The following is a 13,459-nucleotide window of genomic DNA, read 5'->3' on the forward strand; positions in this document are numbered from 1 at the left end:
GAGAATATCTTACGTCCAATATCGTACATCTCCTGGTTCCTGGGTGTCGGCATAGCACATCCGCGAAAGTATTTCAAAGCTATAACGATAATCATACGTATAATTTATACGGCTGTGTATTTTTGTGTCACGATATACGATACAAAACGTTTCTTCATTCATCCTTCTTTCTGGAAAGATATCAGAATAATGGCGTTTATACATTTTGTAAACAGGATGCTGTGTTACATATCAGCCTTTTATTATATTTATCACGGAATCAGACAGTATAACAAGTGGCCTGAACTGATGGATAGATTGAAAGAACTCGATCAGAAAATCAGGAAAGAAATATCCATAAATGATCGGTCCATAAAAATTATTGAAGCGCTGGCAGTTTACATGACGTTCATTTTTTTTCCTTTGATGCCGATTATTCATATTTTTTATTACAGTATCTTAACATCATCATATAATATAATAAATGAGACTTTTATAATAGATATAGTGTTTTACTACATAATAGCGCAGGCGTTATTCAACATCTTCGTCTTCAATGTTGTCGTCTTTGTGTTATATCGCAGATTTCAAACATTAAATAAATTGATTAGACAGTTGGATCAGTTATCCGATGCGCAATGGATCAAAATTAGACGCATCAGAGAATTGCATGCCGGTAAGTTTTTGCGATTATTATATAACTCAATAATGTAGATTTATATGGTTAGAAATATAATTTATTACTATCTATTTAAAAATTATAATGATGTCATATTCAAATTGTAAATTCTGTTGTGCAGACATTTGTGATCTCGCCAGTATGGTAAACGATATTTACGCTCTTCATCTCCTCTTCTTCTCGATGAATTGCTTCACCATGGCTGTGGCTGCACTATTCAATTTTTACATTGCCATCATCGATGACTACCCACGAGTACTGATATACTCATTTTATCAAATTGTATATGCCATGCAATTCTGGCTGATTTGTTGGATTTGCACACTCGCGTGTCAAGAAGCCAATAGCACCAGAAAAATTATACATAAAATTAAATTGAATTGCAAACCTGTGAATCTTGACACGCACGAAGAAAGTAATCAATCACGTATAGAAGTGCGACTTTTACTGGAAGATTCTAACGGCGAGCAAAATTGTATTGTAGCAGTACAGTCCAGCGTATGTCGTGGAAAATTTTTTGTGCAGAAATCTGGACCGAGAGTATGTCACAAAAGAGGTCAATGACTTTTCGACTCAACTGCAGCAGAATCGAATAGCATTTTCGGCGTGCGATTTCTTCGAAATAAACAATGCTTCGCTCGGTTGTGTGAGTATATAATTTAATTACTTTATTACAATTTCCGTAGAAAAGAAGCTCTTTTCGAACTGCAACGTAAATAATAGTTATCAAAGCGATTAAATAAAGTAAATTTGTTTTTCAGTTGGTCGGGGTGATCTTCACTTATTTAATTATCTTCATTCAATTTTATAAAGACCCAAAAATTTAAGAAAAAAGCTAAGAATGTACTTGAACCGATTAAAAATGTGTTGAAATCAAAAGTCATGTCTTTTTGCATTATAGTATCAATTGTAAACATTTCTTCTTATTCGAAAAATGTCTATACTTTTATATTATATAATATTATCTTACTGTATCCCATGTTGTAAAAATAAATTAAGACACTAATACTATGTAAAAAATGTGAGACAAATGTTCCATTATCATTTAAATAGCATTATTGTAAAAGTGAGATGGCGATACACGACGTGCAACCAATTGAGGCTGAATTGGATTCGCGTTGCGGTTCATTCCCGATACAATATAACTCATCTATTGATTTAATTAGCAATTAAAATTTTATGAAAGTATCAATCCGCAGAAAAGATTATACATATGGATATACGTGTTTCGTAGATCATTTCAATCTCGTAGATATTACACAACGCTGTTTTTTATCCCAATCGTAATCACAATGTGTAACAGATGTAACTCTCTCAGAAAAATTTTTAATAATAAGAGTAAAAATATTGATGCACTTAATCTTGTTGCAACTATACAAATTACTTATTAACGCAATATTAATATAAAGTCCACAATCTTTTTTCTTCTCTACCAACTAAAATAAGAGTGATTTATTGTCTTGAGAGTAGAGTAATTTATATAAATTTTATTGTAAACATTATTAAATTTGAAATAAAAACTTCTAAGACGTTATAAGGTACGATGATTAATTGCCACGCAGTTCGAGACACTACCGATAAGTAACCATGCGGAACAATCGTTCTTTCGTAGGAAAGATTCGCCTCGCGATTGTTCGTTAAATATGGGGCTTGTGCCTCGATTTGTGCGTTCTATTGTATCTCTGTATTAATAAAGTTTTTTTTGCAACGAGAGAGAGTTCCTTCTTTACGAGTGCGCGAGTGTTGCAAGTGAATTCTAATCCAGCGAGCGGAACAACATGTTATCGAAAAATGACACTTATATAATTAAAACATGTTGTTGGATAGCCAAAATAAACTAAACTTTAATTTCGCAAAATTATAGAATAAGTTCTAGTCGTTCGACCTGATCACCCCTACGCTGTGACGAAACGAACATATCATTCTTTGTTAGCGAGAACAAACTGACGCACGCGACGCTACTTATCACTGCAACAGCGACCTAGGTTGAGTTGCTACACTGAGCCTTGGCGTTGATCGCGCTATTGTTAAAACTTAAAATTCTAATAAATTATAGTTTAATGATTAATAACGTGTACACATATTATTTATATAAACGCATATAAAATTATATTTTTTTATTGTTTTTTACATTTTAAATTAACTTTAAAAAATGTTTCCTATTTTAAATTTGGCTATAACTTTTTAACTTTGAAAATAATAAAAAAAATAGAAAAAATTGCAAAGCTTAGATAGGCCATAAAGTGTATATACTGTTACCTTAGTATATGTGTATTAGTCTCTCGTATTGTGTTTTTTTCATTTAACAAAATTCCAATTTTTTTCAGCCAGAGATACTTTTAATTTTGTAAATATGTGTAAAACAAATTTTTATATTATAAAACGTTATATTAAAATAAATTAATTTTAACACTGCTCACAAAGTAATATTTAAATATTAACTGTAAAAAATTACAATTTGTATTCTTTTTTTTCCTCATTGAATTTATTTTCTGTTAAGTGTATTACGAATATGTACGTACTGATACGCAAAGAAAAACCTAAAAAGATAATGATTTCTTTAGGAGGAAAAAATTTATTTAATTGATGTAAAACATATTGATGAGTATAAGGTGTAAACTAATTTAAATATTTAAATTATAACAACATGAAATTCTAATATTTTGATCATATCGTAATACAATACATCTATCCACTTACAAAGAAATAATTTTATTTTGCAATTTTTTAAATTTGATCTCTATCTTTTATTGTTCATATTTGCACGTTCGATAAGCTTGATTAATTACTTTAGTAATTAATTAAGTATTAAAATGCGATTAAATATTAAAATAGATTTTACTTTAATAAATTAAATGCATTTAATTTGCTAATATCGTGATAAATTTTAAATGGAACGTACTTTATTGGTGCACAATAAGTAGAACGTTCTTTGTGTTCATGAAGCATCGAGAAAAATTCACGACGTGCAAGCTTCTGTGAGTGTTTCGCATCTAGATAAGATTTACTATTTTTTCTATAAAATATTCTGTATTACAAGGATCTTTAATATGTAATCAACAGTCATACTCTCGTTTGCAAAATGATCAGAGTCCACTAGAAATATAATAAGTGGCGAAAATGAAGGAGAAGATCCATAAGCAAGTAAAAGACATTTCGCCGTCGATAGAGCGCATCTTACGTCCAATATCGTACACCTCCTGGCTCCTGGGTGTTGGTGTAGCACATCCGCGAAAGTGTCCTAAAGCTATAACGATAATCATACGTATAATTCACATGGCTGCGTGTTTCTATGCCGCTATACGCGACATACTATATTTCATCACAAGTAATTCTTTCATTATTTAGAGAGATTTATTCACGTATCTTCTGTACTTATATTTTCTAAACAAAATGATGTGATATCAATCTTTTATTATATTTATCACGGAATCAAGCAGTACAACAAGTGGCCGGAATTGATGGATAGATTGAAGGAACTCGATCAGAACATCAGGAAAGAAATATCCATGAATGACCAACCAATAAAAATTGTCGAAGCGCTAGCAGTTTCCATGACGTTTACTTTCTGTCCTTTGATGCCGATTATTCGAGTTCTGTATTATTATCTTACCTTTGAATATCCGGTACCCATAGCTTTTATAAGAGACACGATGTTTTACTACATATTAGCACAGTTGTTAATCAACAGCTTCGTCGTCGACGTTGTCGTCTTTGTGTTATATCGCAGATTTCAAATAATAAATAAATTAATCAACCAGTTGGAAAAATTATCCGATTTGCAATGGATCGCGTTCAAGATTAGACGCATCAGAGAATTGTATGCCGGTGAGTCTTTGCGAATATTATATAGTCCGATAATATAGATTTATATGGCACAAAATATAATTTAATATTGTCTATGAAAAAGTTGCGATGATATTATAGTCGAATTTTAAATTCTGTTGTGCAGATATTTGTGATCTCGCCAGCATGGTAAACGACATTCACGGTCTTCATCTCCTGTTCTGCACTGGGAATTGCTTCACTATGGCTGTAGCTTCACTATACCATCTTTTTCTGAGCCCCCCTGACCAGCAGTTAAGGCAGATATATCATTTCTTATGCATTATATATTCCTTGCAATTTTGTCTGATCTGTTGGATTTGCACTCGCGTGTAAAGAATTTAATAGGACCGGGAGAATTATACACAAAATTATATTGAATTGTAAACCTGTAAATCTTGATAAGCACAAGACGAGTAATCGATCAAGTCTAGAAGTGCGAGCTTCAGTGGAAGATTCAATTGGAGAGCAAAATTCTAATTGTAGCAGCAGTCACAATCCGTATGTTGTGGAAAATTTTTTGGGCAAAAACCTAGACCAAACGTGTATCACAAAAGAAGTTCATGATTTTTCGATTCAACTGCAGCAGAATCGAATAACATTTACGGCCTGTGATTTCTTCGAAATAAACAATGCTTCATACGGTTGGGTAAGTATATAGTTTAATTTTTTCATTACAATTTCCGTAGAAGAGAAGCTTCTTTCTAATTGCAATTTAAATGATACGAATTATCAGAACAATTAAAAATAAAGTATACTTGTTTTTCAGTTTGTTGGGCTGATCGTCACTTATCTAATTATAATCCCACAATTACCACAACAATAACTAATTAAAAGAAAGTACTTCAAATATATTTAAAGCCTTTGAAAATGTGAAATCCAGTTATTATATAGACAGCATTATTGTAAAAGCAAGGTGGCGATACATGATACGCAACCAATTGCAACTGAATTAGGTTCGCGTTGCGCCTCCTCACTGATATACAGTAATTTAATTAGCAATTAAAGAAATTTGCCAAAGTATTAATCCGCGGAAAAGATTGTATATGTATGGATATATGTGTCTTGTACTTTCAATTTTGTAGGTATTACACAGTGCTTTCGATTATCCCAATCGTAATCATCTTACTAACGGATGTAACCCTTTTACGAATAAAGTTTTTTATTGGGCCACCTCAGATTTCAACCGCATATGATTTTTCTGAATTTATTTTGAAAGAAAATATCAACCTAGAAAGATTTCCGTCTGAGAGTAAGCAGTTTGCTGTGGGCATTGGAATAAATTTTTGAGATTTTTTGGTATATGAACCTTATTTTTCAGAACCTTATATTTCAGATCATAGCTCATGAATAACTGAATCGATTTTTAATTACAAACAAGCATTTGAAAGCTGAAAATTACATCAGAATTATGAAAAAAGGAAAAATTTTAAAAAATTACAATTAAATATTAATTGTTATTAAACTTTTATTATCATATTTTACTCACAATCAAATGACGATGATGATTACACATTAGTTTTTTATTTCGATGATTCCAATTCATTTTGTTTCGATGCGCATTGTATTTTGAACAACCATTGCGCATCTTGCGCAGTAAAACCTTGTTTTATAAGATGCGCTTAGTGTAAACTATATTATTTCTTTTACTACCTGTTTTTGAAAGACAGGATGGTTCACTTTTGTTCATTGAATAAATAATTTATAAAAGTTTTTTTAAAAATCTATAACAATAAAATTATGTAATAAACAACTAATCGTAAGGCACTAACTCACTTGTTTGCAGCAAGTTGAGGGTTAAATATTTGAAATTATTCCACATTTTAAATTAATGTTTAAAAATGTTCCCTGTTTTTAATTTGGCTGTAAGTAATTCATTTTGGAATCAGAACTAGAATTAAAAAATATCGCGAAGCGTAGATGGGTCATATACACTAATGTTACCTCAGTATATTTATACTATAGTTTTTCTTAATAAGTCTTTTATTTAACACAATTTGAATTTTTTTTCAACCATACATTTGATTCCGTAAATATATATAAAACAAATTTTTATATTTAAAAAGCGTTGTATTCAAATAAATTGATTTTAACACTTATTATAGAGTAATAATTTAATATTTTAACTGTACAAAAAATACAATTTGTATTCTTTTTTTCCTCATTAAATTTATTTTCTGTTAAGGGAGTATGTGTATGTATTGATATACAAGAAAAAGTACGAAAAGGAAGTGAGTTCTTTAGTAGGAGAAAATTTATTTAATTGATGTACAATATATTAATAGGTATAAGGTGTAAAATAATATAAATACTGAAATTATAGCAATTTAAGATTCTAATATTTTAATTATGTTGTAATACAATACATCTATCCACTTATTAAAAAATAATTTTATTTTGTAATTTTTTAAATGTGATCAGTATCTTTTGTCGTAAGGAGCGAATATCACAGCGCGCATTCAAATAGACACTAACCGTTGGAACGAAAACATCTCGAGCAATACGCGCTATAAACATTTCAGCAATACAAGTCTATAATTATCTCGAGCAATTTTCTTGTAACGGACATCTATACTGCTGATCTTTCCTTGAATTCAATTAAATCATGAATGATATATATTATTCAAATAGTGCATTTTTCTCACAATCTCTAAGATCCATATGTGATCATTCCCAAAGTCATATGAAAAAAAAGCAGTTCTTCAAGTGTGTATACTGAGGATTTTCCGAGGGGGTAACCACTAGCTAAAATATTGTCCCACAGATTACATGATTTCATTTGACTGCAAACTATTTCATTAAGATTTCTGGTGATTTTATATGATTTCACAATTTCCAGTGATTTCGTCTAATTATACAATGATTTTTCGTGATTGAAATTTATTATGATTGGTAAAAAATTTTTTTTAGAGAAATATCACAAAAATTTTTAATGATCCTTTTTTTAGAAATAGCATGATGTGGTTTCTAATAACTATTTTTGACCAAACGTTGGTTACAAGAACAAAGAGTTCAATAATTACATTAATTTCATAACAAATTTCATGACAATAGCACATAATTTTCAATGATTACACAAAAATCGAAAATGATTTCTGGTGATTTTATTACGATTTTTAATAACATTTTATGTAACAACATATGATTTCATTATGATTTATGGTGATTTCATATGATTTTATTATGATTTCTGGTGATTTCATTTGACTTCAGGATTACATCTAATTACAAAATGATTTCATATTGATTTTGAGGACACTCCCACAATTACATTAAATGATCACGCCCTCGGTATTTTCCAGTGCCTCGTAATGCACGCAACACTTATAAATAGCACGTAGTTTAATGTTGCACCAGTAGAACGTTTTTTGTCGTACATGAAGCATCAAGGAAAATTCGCGACGTGCGCGCTTCTCAGAGTGTTTTGCTTCCAAACAATATCTACTATTCCTTCTATAAAATATTCTATATCGCAAGGATTTATAATACGTAATCAGCAACTATACTCTCGTTTGTAAAATAAAAACAGTTGCTTCTCAAGATAATAAGAGGCGAAAATGGAGCAGATGTTCCATGTGCCAGTGAAAGACAGTTCATCGTCGGTGGAGAATATCTTACGTCCAATATCGTACATGTCCTGGCTCCTGGGTGTCGGCATAGCACATCCGCAAAAGTATCCCAAAGCTATAACGATAATGATACGTATAATATATACGATTGTGTATTCTTATGGCATGATATACGATACAATACGTTTCTTCATTCGTCCTTTTTTCTGGAAATATATTAGAATAATGGTGTTTATACATTTTCTAAACAAAACGTTGTGTTACCTATCAGCCTTTTATTATATTTATCACGGAATCAGACAGTATAACAAGTGGCCTGAACTGATGGATAGATTGAAAGAACTCGATCAGAAAATCAGAAAAGAAATATCCATAAATGATCGGTCCATAAAAATAATTGAAGCGCTAGAAGTTTTCATGACGTTCATTTGTTTTCCTTTGATGCCGATTATTCATATTTCTTATTACAGTATCTTAACATCATCGTATAATTATAATATATGGGATAAGACTTTTATAATAGATATAGTGTTTTACTACATATTAGCGCAGGCGTTATTCAACATCTTCGCCTTCAATGTTGTCGTCTTTGTGTTATATCGCAGATTTCAAATATTAAATAAATTGATTGGCCAGTTGAATAAGTTATCCAATGTGCAATGGATCGCGTTCAAGATTATACGCATCAGAGAATTACATGCTGGTGAGTTTTTGCGAATATTATATAACCCAATAATGTAGATTTATATGGTTAGAAATATAATTTAATACTATCTATTTAAAAATTGTAATGATGTTATATTCAAATTGTAAATTCTGTTGTGCAGACATTTGTGATCTCGCCAGCATGGTAAACGATATTTACGCTCTTCATCTCCTCTTCTTCTCGATGAATTGCTTCACCATGGCTGCCGCTGCACTATTCAATTTTTACATTGCCATCATCCATGGCTACCCGCGAGTACTGATATACTCATTTTATCAAATTGTATATGTCATGCAATTTTGGCTGATTTGTTGGATTTGCACACTCGCGTGTCAAGAAGCCAATATCACCGGAAAAATTATACACAAAATTGTATTGAATTGCAAACCTGTGAATCTTGACACGCACGAGGCAAGTAATCAATCACGTATAGAAGTGCGTCCTTCACTGGAAGATTACAACGGCGAGCAAAATTCTAATTGTAGCAGAAGGCACAATCTGTATGTCGTGGGAAATTTTTTGTGCAGAAATCTGGACCGAGAGTATGTCACAAAAGAGGTCAATGACTTTTTGACTCAACTGCAGCAGAATCGAGTAGCATTTTCGGCGTGCGATTTCTTCGAAATAAATAATGCTTCGTTCGGTTGTGTGAGTATATCATTTACTTACTTCATTACAATTTCCGTAGAAAAGAAGCTCTTTTCGAATTGCAATGTAAATAATAGTTATCAAAGCGATTAAATAAAGTAAATTTGTTTTTCAGTTGGTCGGGGTGATCTTTACTTATTTAATTATCTTCATTCAATTTTATGAAGACCCAAAAATTGAAAATAAAAGCTAAGAATGTATTTGAACCGAAAATGTGTTGAAATCCAAAGTCATGTTTTTTTTGCGTTATAGTACTAATTGTAAATATTTCTTCTTATTCGAAAAATGTCTATACCTATATATTATATAATATTGTCTTACTGTATCCCATGTTCTTACGTCTAGCTTGTAAAAATAAATTAAGAGACTAATACTATGTAAAAAATGTAAGACAAATGTTTCATTATCATTTAAATAGCATTATTGTAAAAGTGAGATGGCGATACATGATGTGCAGCCATTTGAGGCTGAATTGGGTTTGCGTTGCGGTTCGTTCCCGATACAATATAACTCACTGATATCTATTGATTTAAGGAGCAATTAAAATTTTATGAAAATATCAATCCGCAGAAAAGATTGTACATATGGATATACGTGTCTCGTAATTTCAATCTTGTAGATGTGACACGACGCTGTTTTTTATCTCAATCGTAATCACGATGTAACAGATATAACTCTCTCAGAAAAAATTTTTAATAATAAGAGTAAAAATATTGTTGCACTTAATCTTGTTGCAACTATACAAATTACTTATTAATGCAATATTAATATGAAGTCCACAATCTTTTTTCTTCTCTATCAAATAAAATAAGAGTGATTTATTGTCTTGAGAGTAGAGTAATTTATATAAATTTTATTGTAAACATTTTTAAATTTGAAATAAAAATTTCTAGGATGTTATAATGTACAATGATTAATCGCTACGCAGTTCGAGGCACTACCGATAAGTAACCGTGCGGAATAATCGTTTTTTCGTAGGAAAGATTCGCTTCTCGATTCGTTAAATATTGAACTTGTGCCTTGATTTCTATCTCTGTATTAATAAAGTTGTATCTCTGTATTAATAAAGTTTTTTTGTAAGCAACGAGAGAGAGTTCCTTCTTTACGAGTGTTGCAAGTGAATTCTAATCCAGCGAGCGGAACAATATGCTATCGAAAAATGACACTTATATAATTAAAACATGTTGTTGGATAGCCAAAATAAACTAAACTTTAATTTTGCAAAATTATAGAATAAGTTTTAGTCGTTCGACCTGGTCACCCCTACGCTGGTGTCACGAAGAAGTGAACATATCATTCTTTGTTAGCGAGAACAAACTGACGCATGCGACGCCACTTATCACTGCAACAGCGACCTAGATTGAGTTGCTGCACTGAGCCTTGGCATTGATCGCGTTATTGTTAAAACTTAAAATTATAATAAATTATAATTTAATGATTAATAACGTACACATATTATTTATATAAACGCATATAAAATTATATTTTTTTATTGATTTTCACATTTTAAATTAACTTTAAAAAATGTTCCCTATTTTAAATTTGGCTATAACTTTTTAATTATAAAAATAATAAAAAAAAAATAGAAAAAATTGCAAAGCTTAGGTAGGCCATAAAGTGTATATATTGTTACCTTAGTATATGTGTATTAGTCTCTCGTATTGTGTTTTTTTCATTTAACAAAATTCCAATTTTTTTCAGCCAGAGATACTTTTATTTTGTAAATATGTGTAAAACAAATTTTTATATTATAAAACGTTATATTAAAATAAATTAATTTTAACACTGCTCACAAAGTAATATTTAAATATTAACTGTAAAAAATTACAATTTGTATTCTTTTTTTTTTCATTGAATTTATTTTCTGTTAATGTATTACGTATGTATTGATACGCAAAGAAAAACATAAAAAGATAATGATTTCTTTAGGAAGAAAGAATTTATTTAATTGATGTAAAACATATTGATGAGTATAAGGTATAAACTAATTTAAATATTTAAATTATAACAACATGAAATTCTAATATTTTGATCATATCGTAATACAATACATCTATCCACTTACAAAGAAATAATTTTATTTTGCAATTTTTTAAATTTGATCTCTATCTTTTATTGTTCATATTTGCACGTTCAATAAGCTTGATTAATTACTTTAGTAATTAATTAAATATTAAAATGCGATTAAATATTAAAATAGATTTTACTTTAATAAATTAAATGCATTTAATTTGCTAATATCGTGATAAATTTTAAATGGAACGTACTTTATTGGTGCACAATAAGTAGAACGTTCTTTGTTGTTCATGAAGCATCGAGAAAAATTCACGACGTGCAAGCTTCTGTGAGTGTTTTGCATCTATATAAGATTTACTATTTTTTCTATAAAATATTCTGTATTACAAGGATCTTTAATATGTAATCAACAGTCATACTCTCGTTTGCAAAATAATCAGAGTCCACTAGAAATATAATAAGTGGCGAAAATGGAGGAGAAGATCCATAAGCAAGTAAAAGACATTTCGCCGTCGATAGAGCGCATCTTACGTCCAATATCGTACACCTCCTGGCTCCTGGGTGTTGGTGTAGCACATCCGCGAAAGTGTCCTAAAGCTATAACGATAATTATACGTATAATTCACATGGCTGCGTGTTCCTATGCCGCTATACGCGACATACTATATTTCATCACAAGTAATTCTTTCATTATTCAGAGAGATTTATTCACGTATCTTCTGTACTTATATTTTCTAAACAAAATGATGTGTTACATATCAATCTTTTATTATATTTATCACGGAATCAAGCAGTACAACAAGTGGCCGGAACTGATGGATAGATTGAAGGAACTCGATCAGAACATCAGGAAAGAAATATCTATGAATAACCAGTCAATAAAAATTGTCGAAGTGTTAGCAGTTTTCATGACGTTCACTTTCTGTCCTTTGATACCGATTATTCGAGTTCTGTATTATTATCTTACCTTTGAATATCCGGTACCCTGCATAGCTTTTATAAGAGACACGGTGTTTTACTACATATTAGCACAGTTGTTAATCAACAGCTTCGTCGTCGACGTTGTCGTCTTTGTGTTATATCGCAGATTTCAAATAATAAATAAATTAATCGGCCAGTTGGAAAAATTATCCGATTTGCAATGGGTCGCGTTCAAGATTAGACGCATCAGAGAATTGCATGCCGGTGAGTCTTTGCGCATATTATATAGTCCGATAATATAGATTTATATGGCACGAAATATAATTTAATACTGTCTATGAAAAAGTTGCGATGATATTATAGTCGAATTTTAAATTCTGTTGTGCAGATATTTGTGATCTCGCCAGTATGGTAAACGACATTCACGGTCTTCATCTCCTCTTCTGCTCCGGCAATTGCTTCACCATGGCTGTGGTTTCACTATACTATTTTTTCATGAGCCCCCCTTTCCAGTGGTTAAGACTGATACATCATACCTTATGCATTGTATATTCCATGCAATTCTGGCTAATTTGTTGGATTTGCACAATCACATGTGAAGAATCCAATCAAACCGGGAGAATCATACACAAAATTATATTGAATTGGAAATCTGTGCATCTTGATAAGAACCAGGCGAGTAATCAATCGAGTCTAGAAATGCGATCTTCACTGGAAGTTTTGAATGGCGAGCAAAATTCTAGTTGTAACAGCAGTTACAATCCATGTGTCGTGGAAAATTTTTTGCGCAGAAATCTGGACCGAGAGTGCGTCATAAAAGAGATCAATGATTTTTCAATTCAACTGCAGCAGAATCGAGTAGTATTTACGGCCTGTGATTTCTTCGAAATAAACAATGCTTCGTATGGTTGGGTGAGTACATACTCGTAGTTTAATTACTTTATTACAATTTCTGTAGAAGAGAAGCTTCTTTCAAATTGCAATGTAAATAATACAAGTTATCAAAACAATTGACTAAAATAAATTTTTTTCAGTTTGCTGGGATGATTGCCACTTATCTAATTATCATCCTACAATTATATCCAGTACCAAATTGAAATTAAATTAAATTAGCAC

General features: G+C 30.9%; 1 protein-coding gene across 2 annotated transcripts; it reads left to right on the top strand.

The window, feature by feature from the left end:
- Positions 1-7,564: 7,564 nt before the first annotated feature.
- Positions 7,565-10,493, top strand: LOC105195382. 2 transcript variants are annotated; one of them, XM_026130999.2, is made up of 4 exons: positions 7,565-8,156; positions 8,658-8,755; positions 8,880-9,406; positions 9,522-10,493. In XM_026130999.2, exons 1-4 carry the CDS (start codon positions 8,041-8,043, stop codon positions 9,597-9,599), a joined length of 819 nt encoding a protein of 272 aa, XP_025986784.2. In that variant the 5' UTR covers positions 7,565-8,040; the 3' UTR covers positions 9,600-10,493. The 2 variants fall into 2 exon arrangements, with proteins under 2 accessions (XP_025986784.2, XP_039305703.1); XM_039449769.1 differs by having other exon boundaries at positions 7,565-8,755.
- The last annotated feature ends 2,966 nt before the right edge of the window (positions 10,494-13,459 follow it).

This window comes from Solenopsis invicta, chromosome 5 (genome assembly GCF_016802725.1).
Source record: "Solenopsis invicta isolate M01_SB chromosome 5, UNIL_Sinv_3.0, whole genome shotgun sequence".
Classification (NCBI taxonomy): Eukaryota; Metazoa; Arthropoda; class Insecta; order Hymenoptera; family Formicidae; genus Solenopsis; species Solenopsis invicta.

What these genes read in the sequence shown, in the direction of transcription:
- LOC105195382 (XM_039449769.1), top strand. Translation starts at nt 8,041, where the DNA reads ATGGAGCAGATGTTCCATGTGCCAGTGAAAGACAGTTCATCGTCGGTG. An exon ending in CATCAGAGAATTACATGCTG is followed by an intron (nt 8,756 to 8,879) that starts GTGAGTTTTTGC and finishes TCTGTTGTGCAG; the next exon opens with ACATTTGTGATCTCGCCAGC. An exon ending in ATAATGCTTCGTTCGGTTGT is followed by an intron (nt 9,407 to 9,521) that starts GTGAGTATATCA and finishes TTTGTTTTTCAG; the next exon opens with TTGGTCGGGGTGATCTTTAC.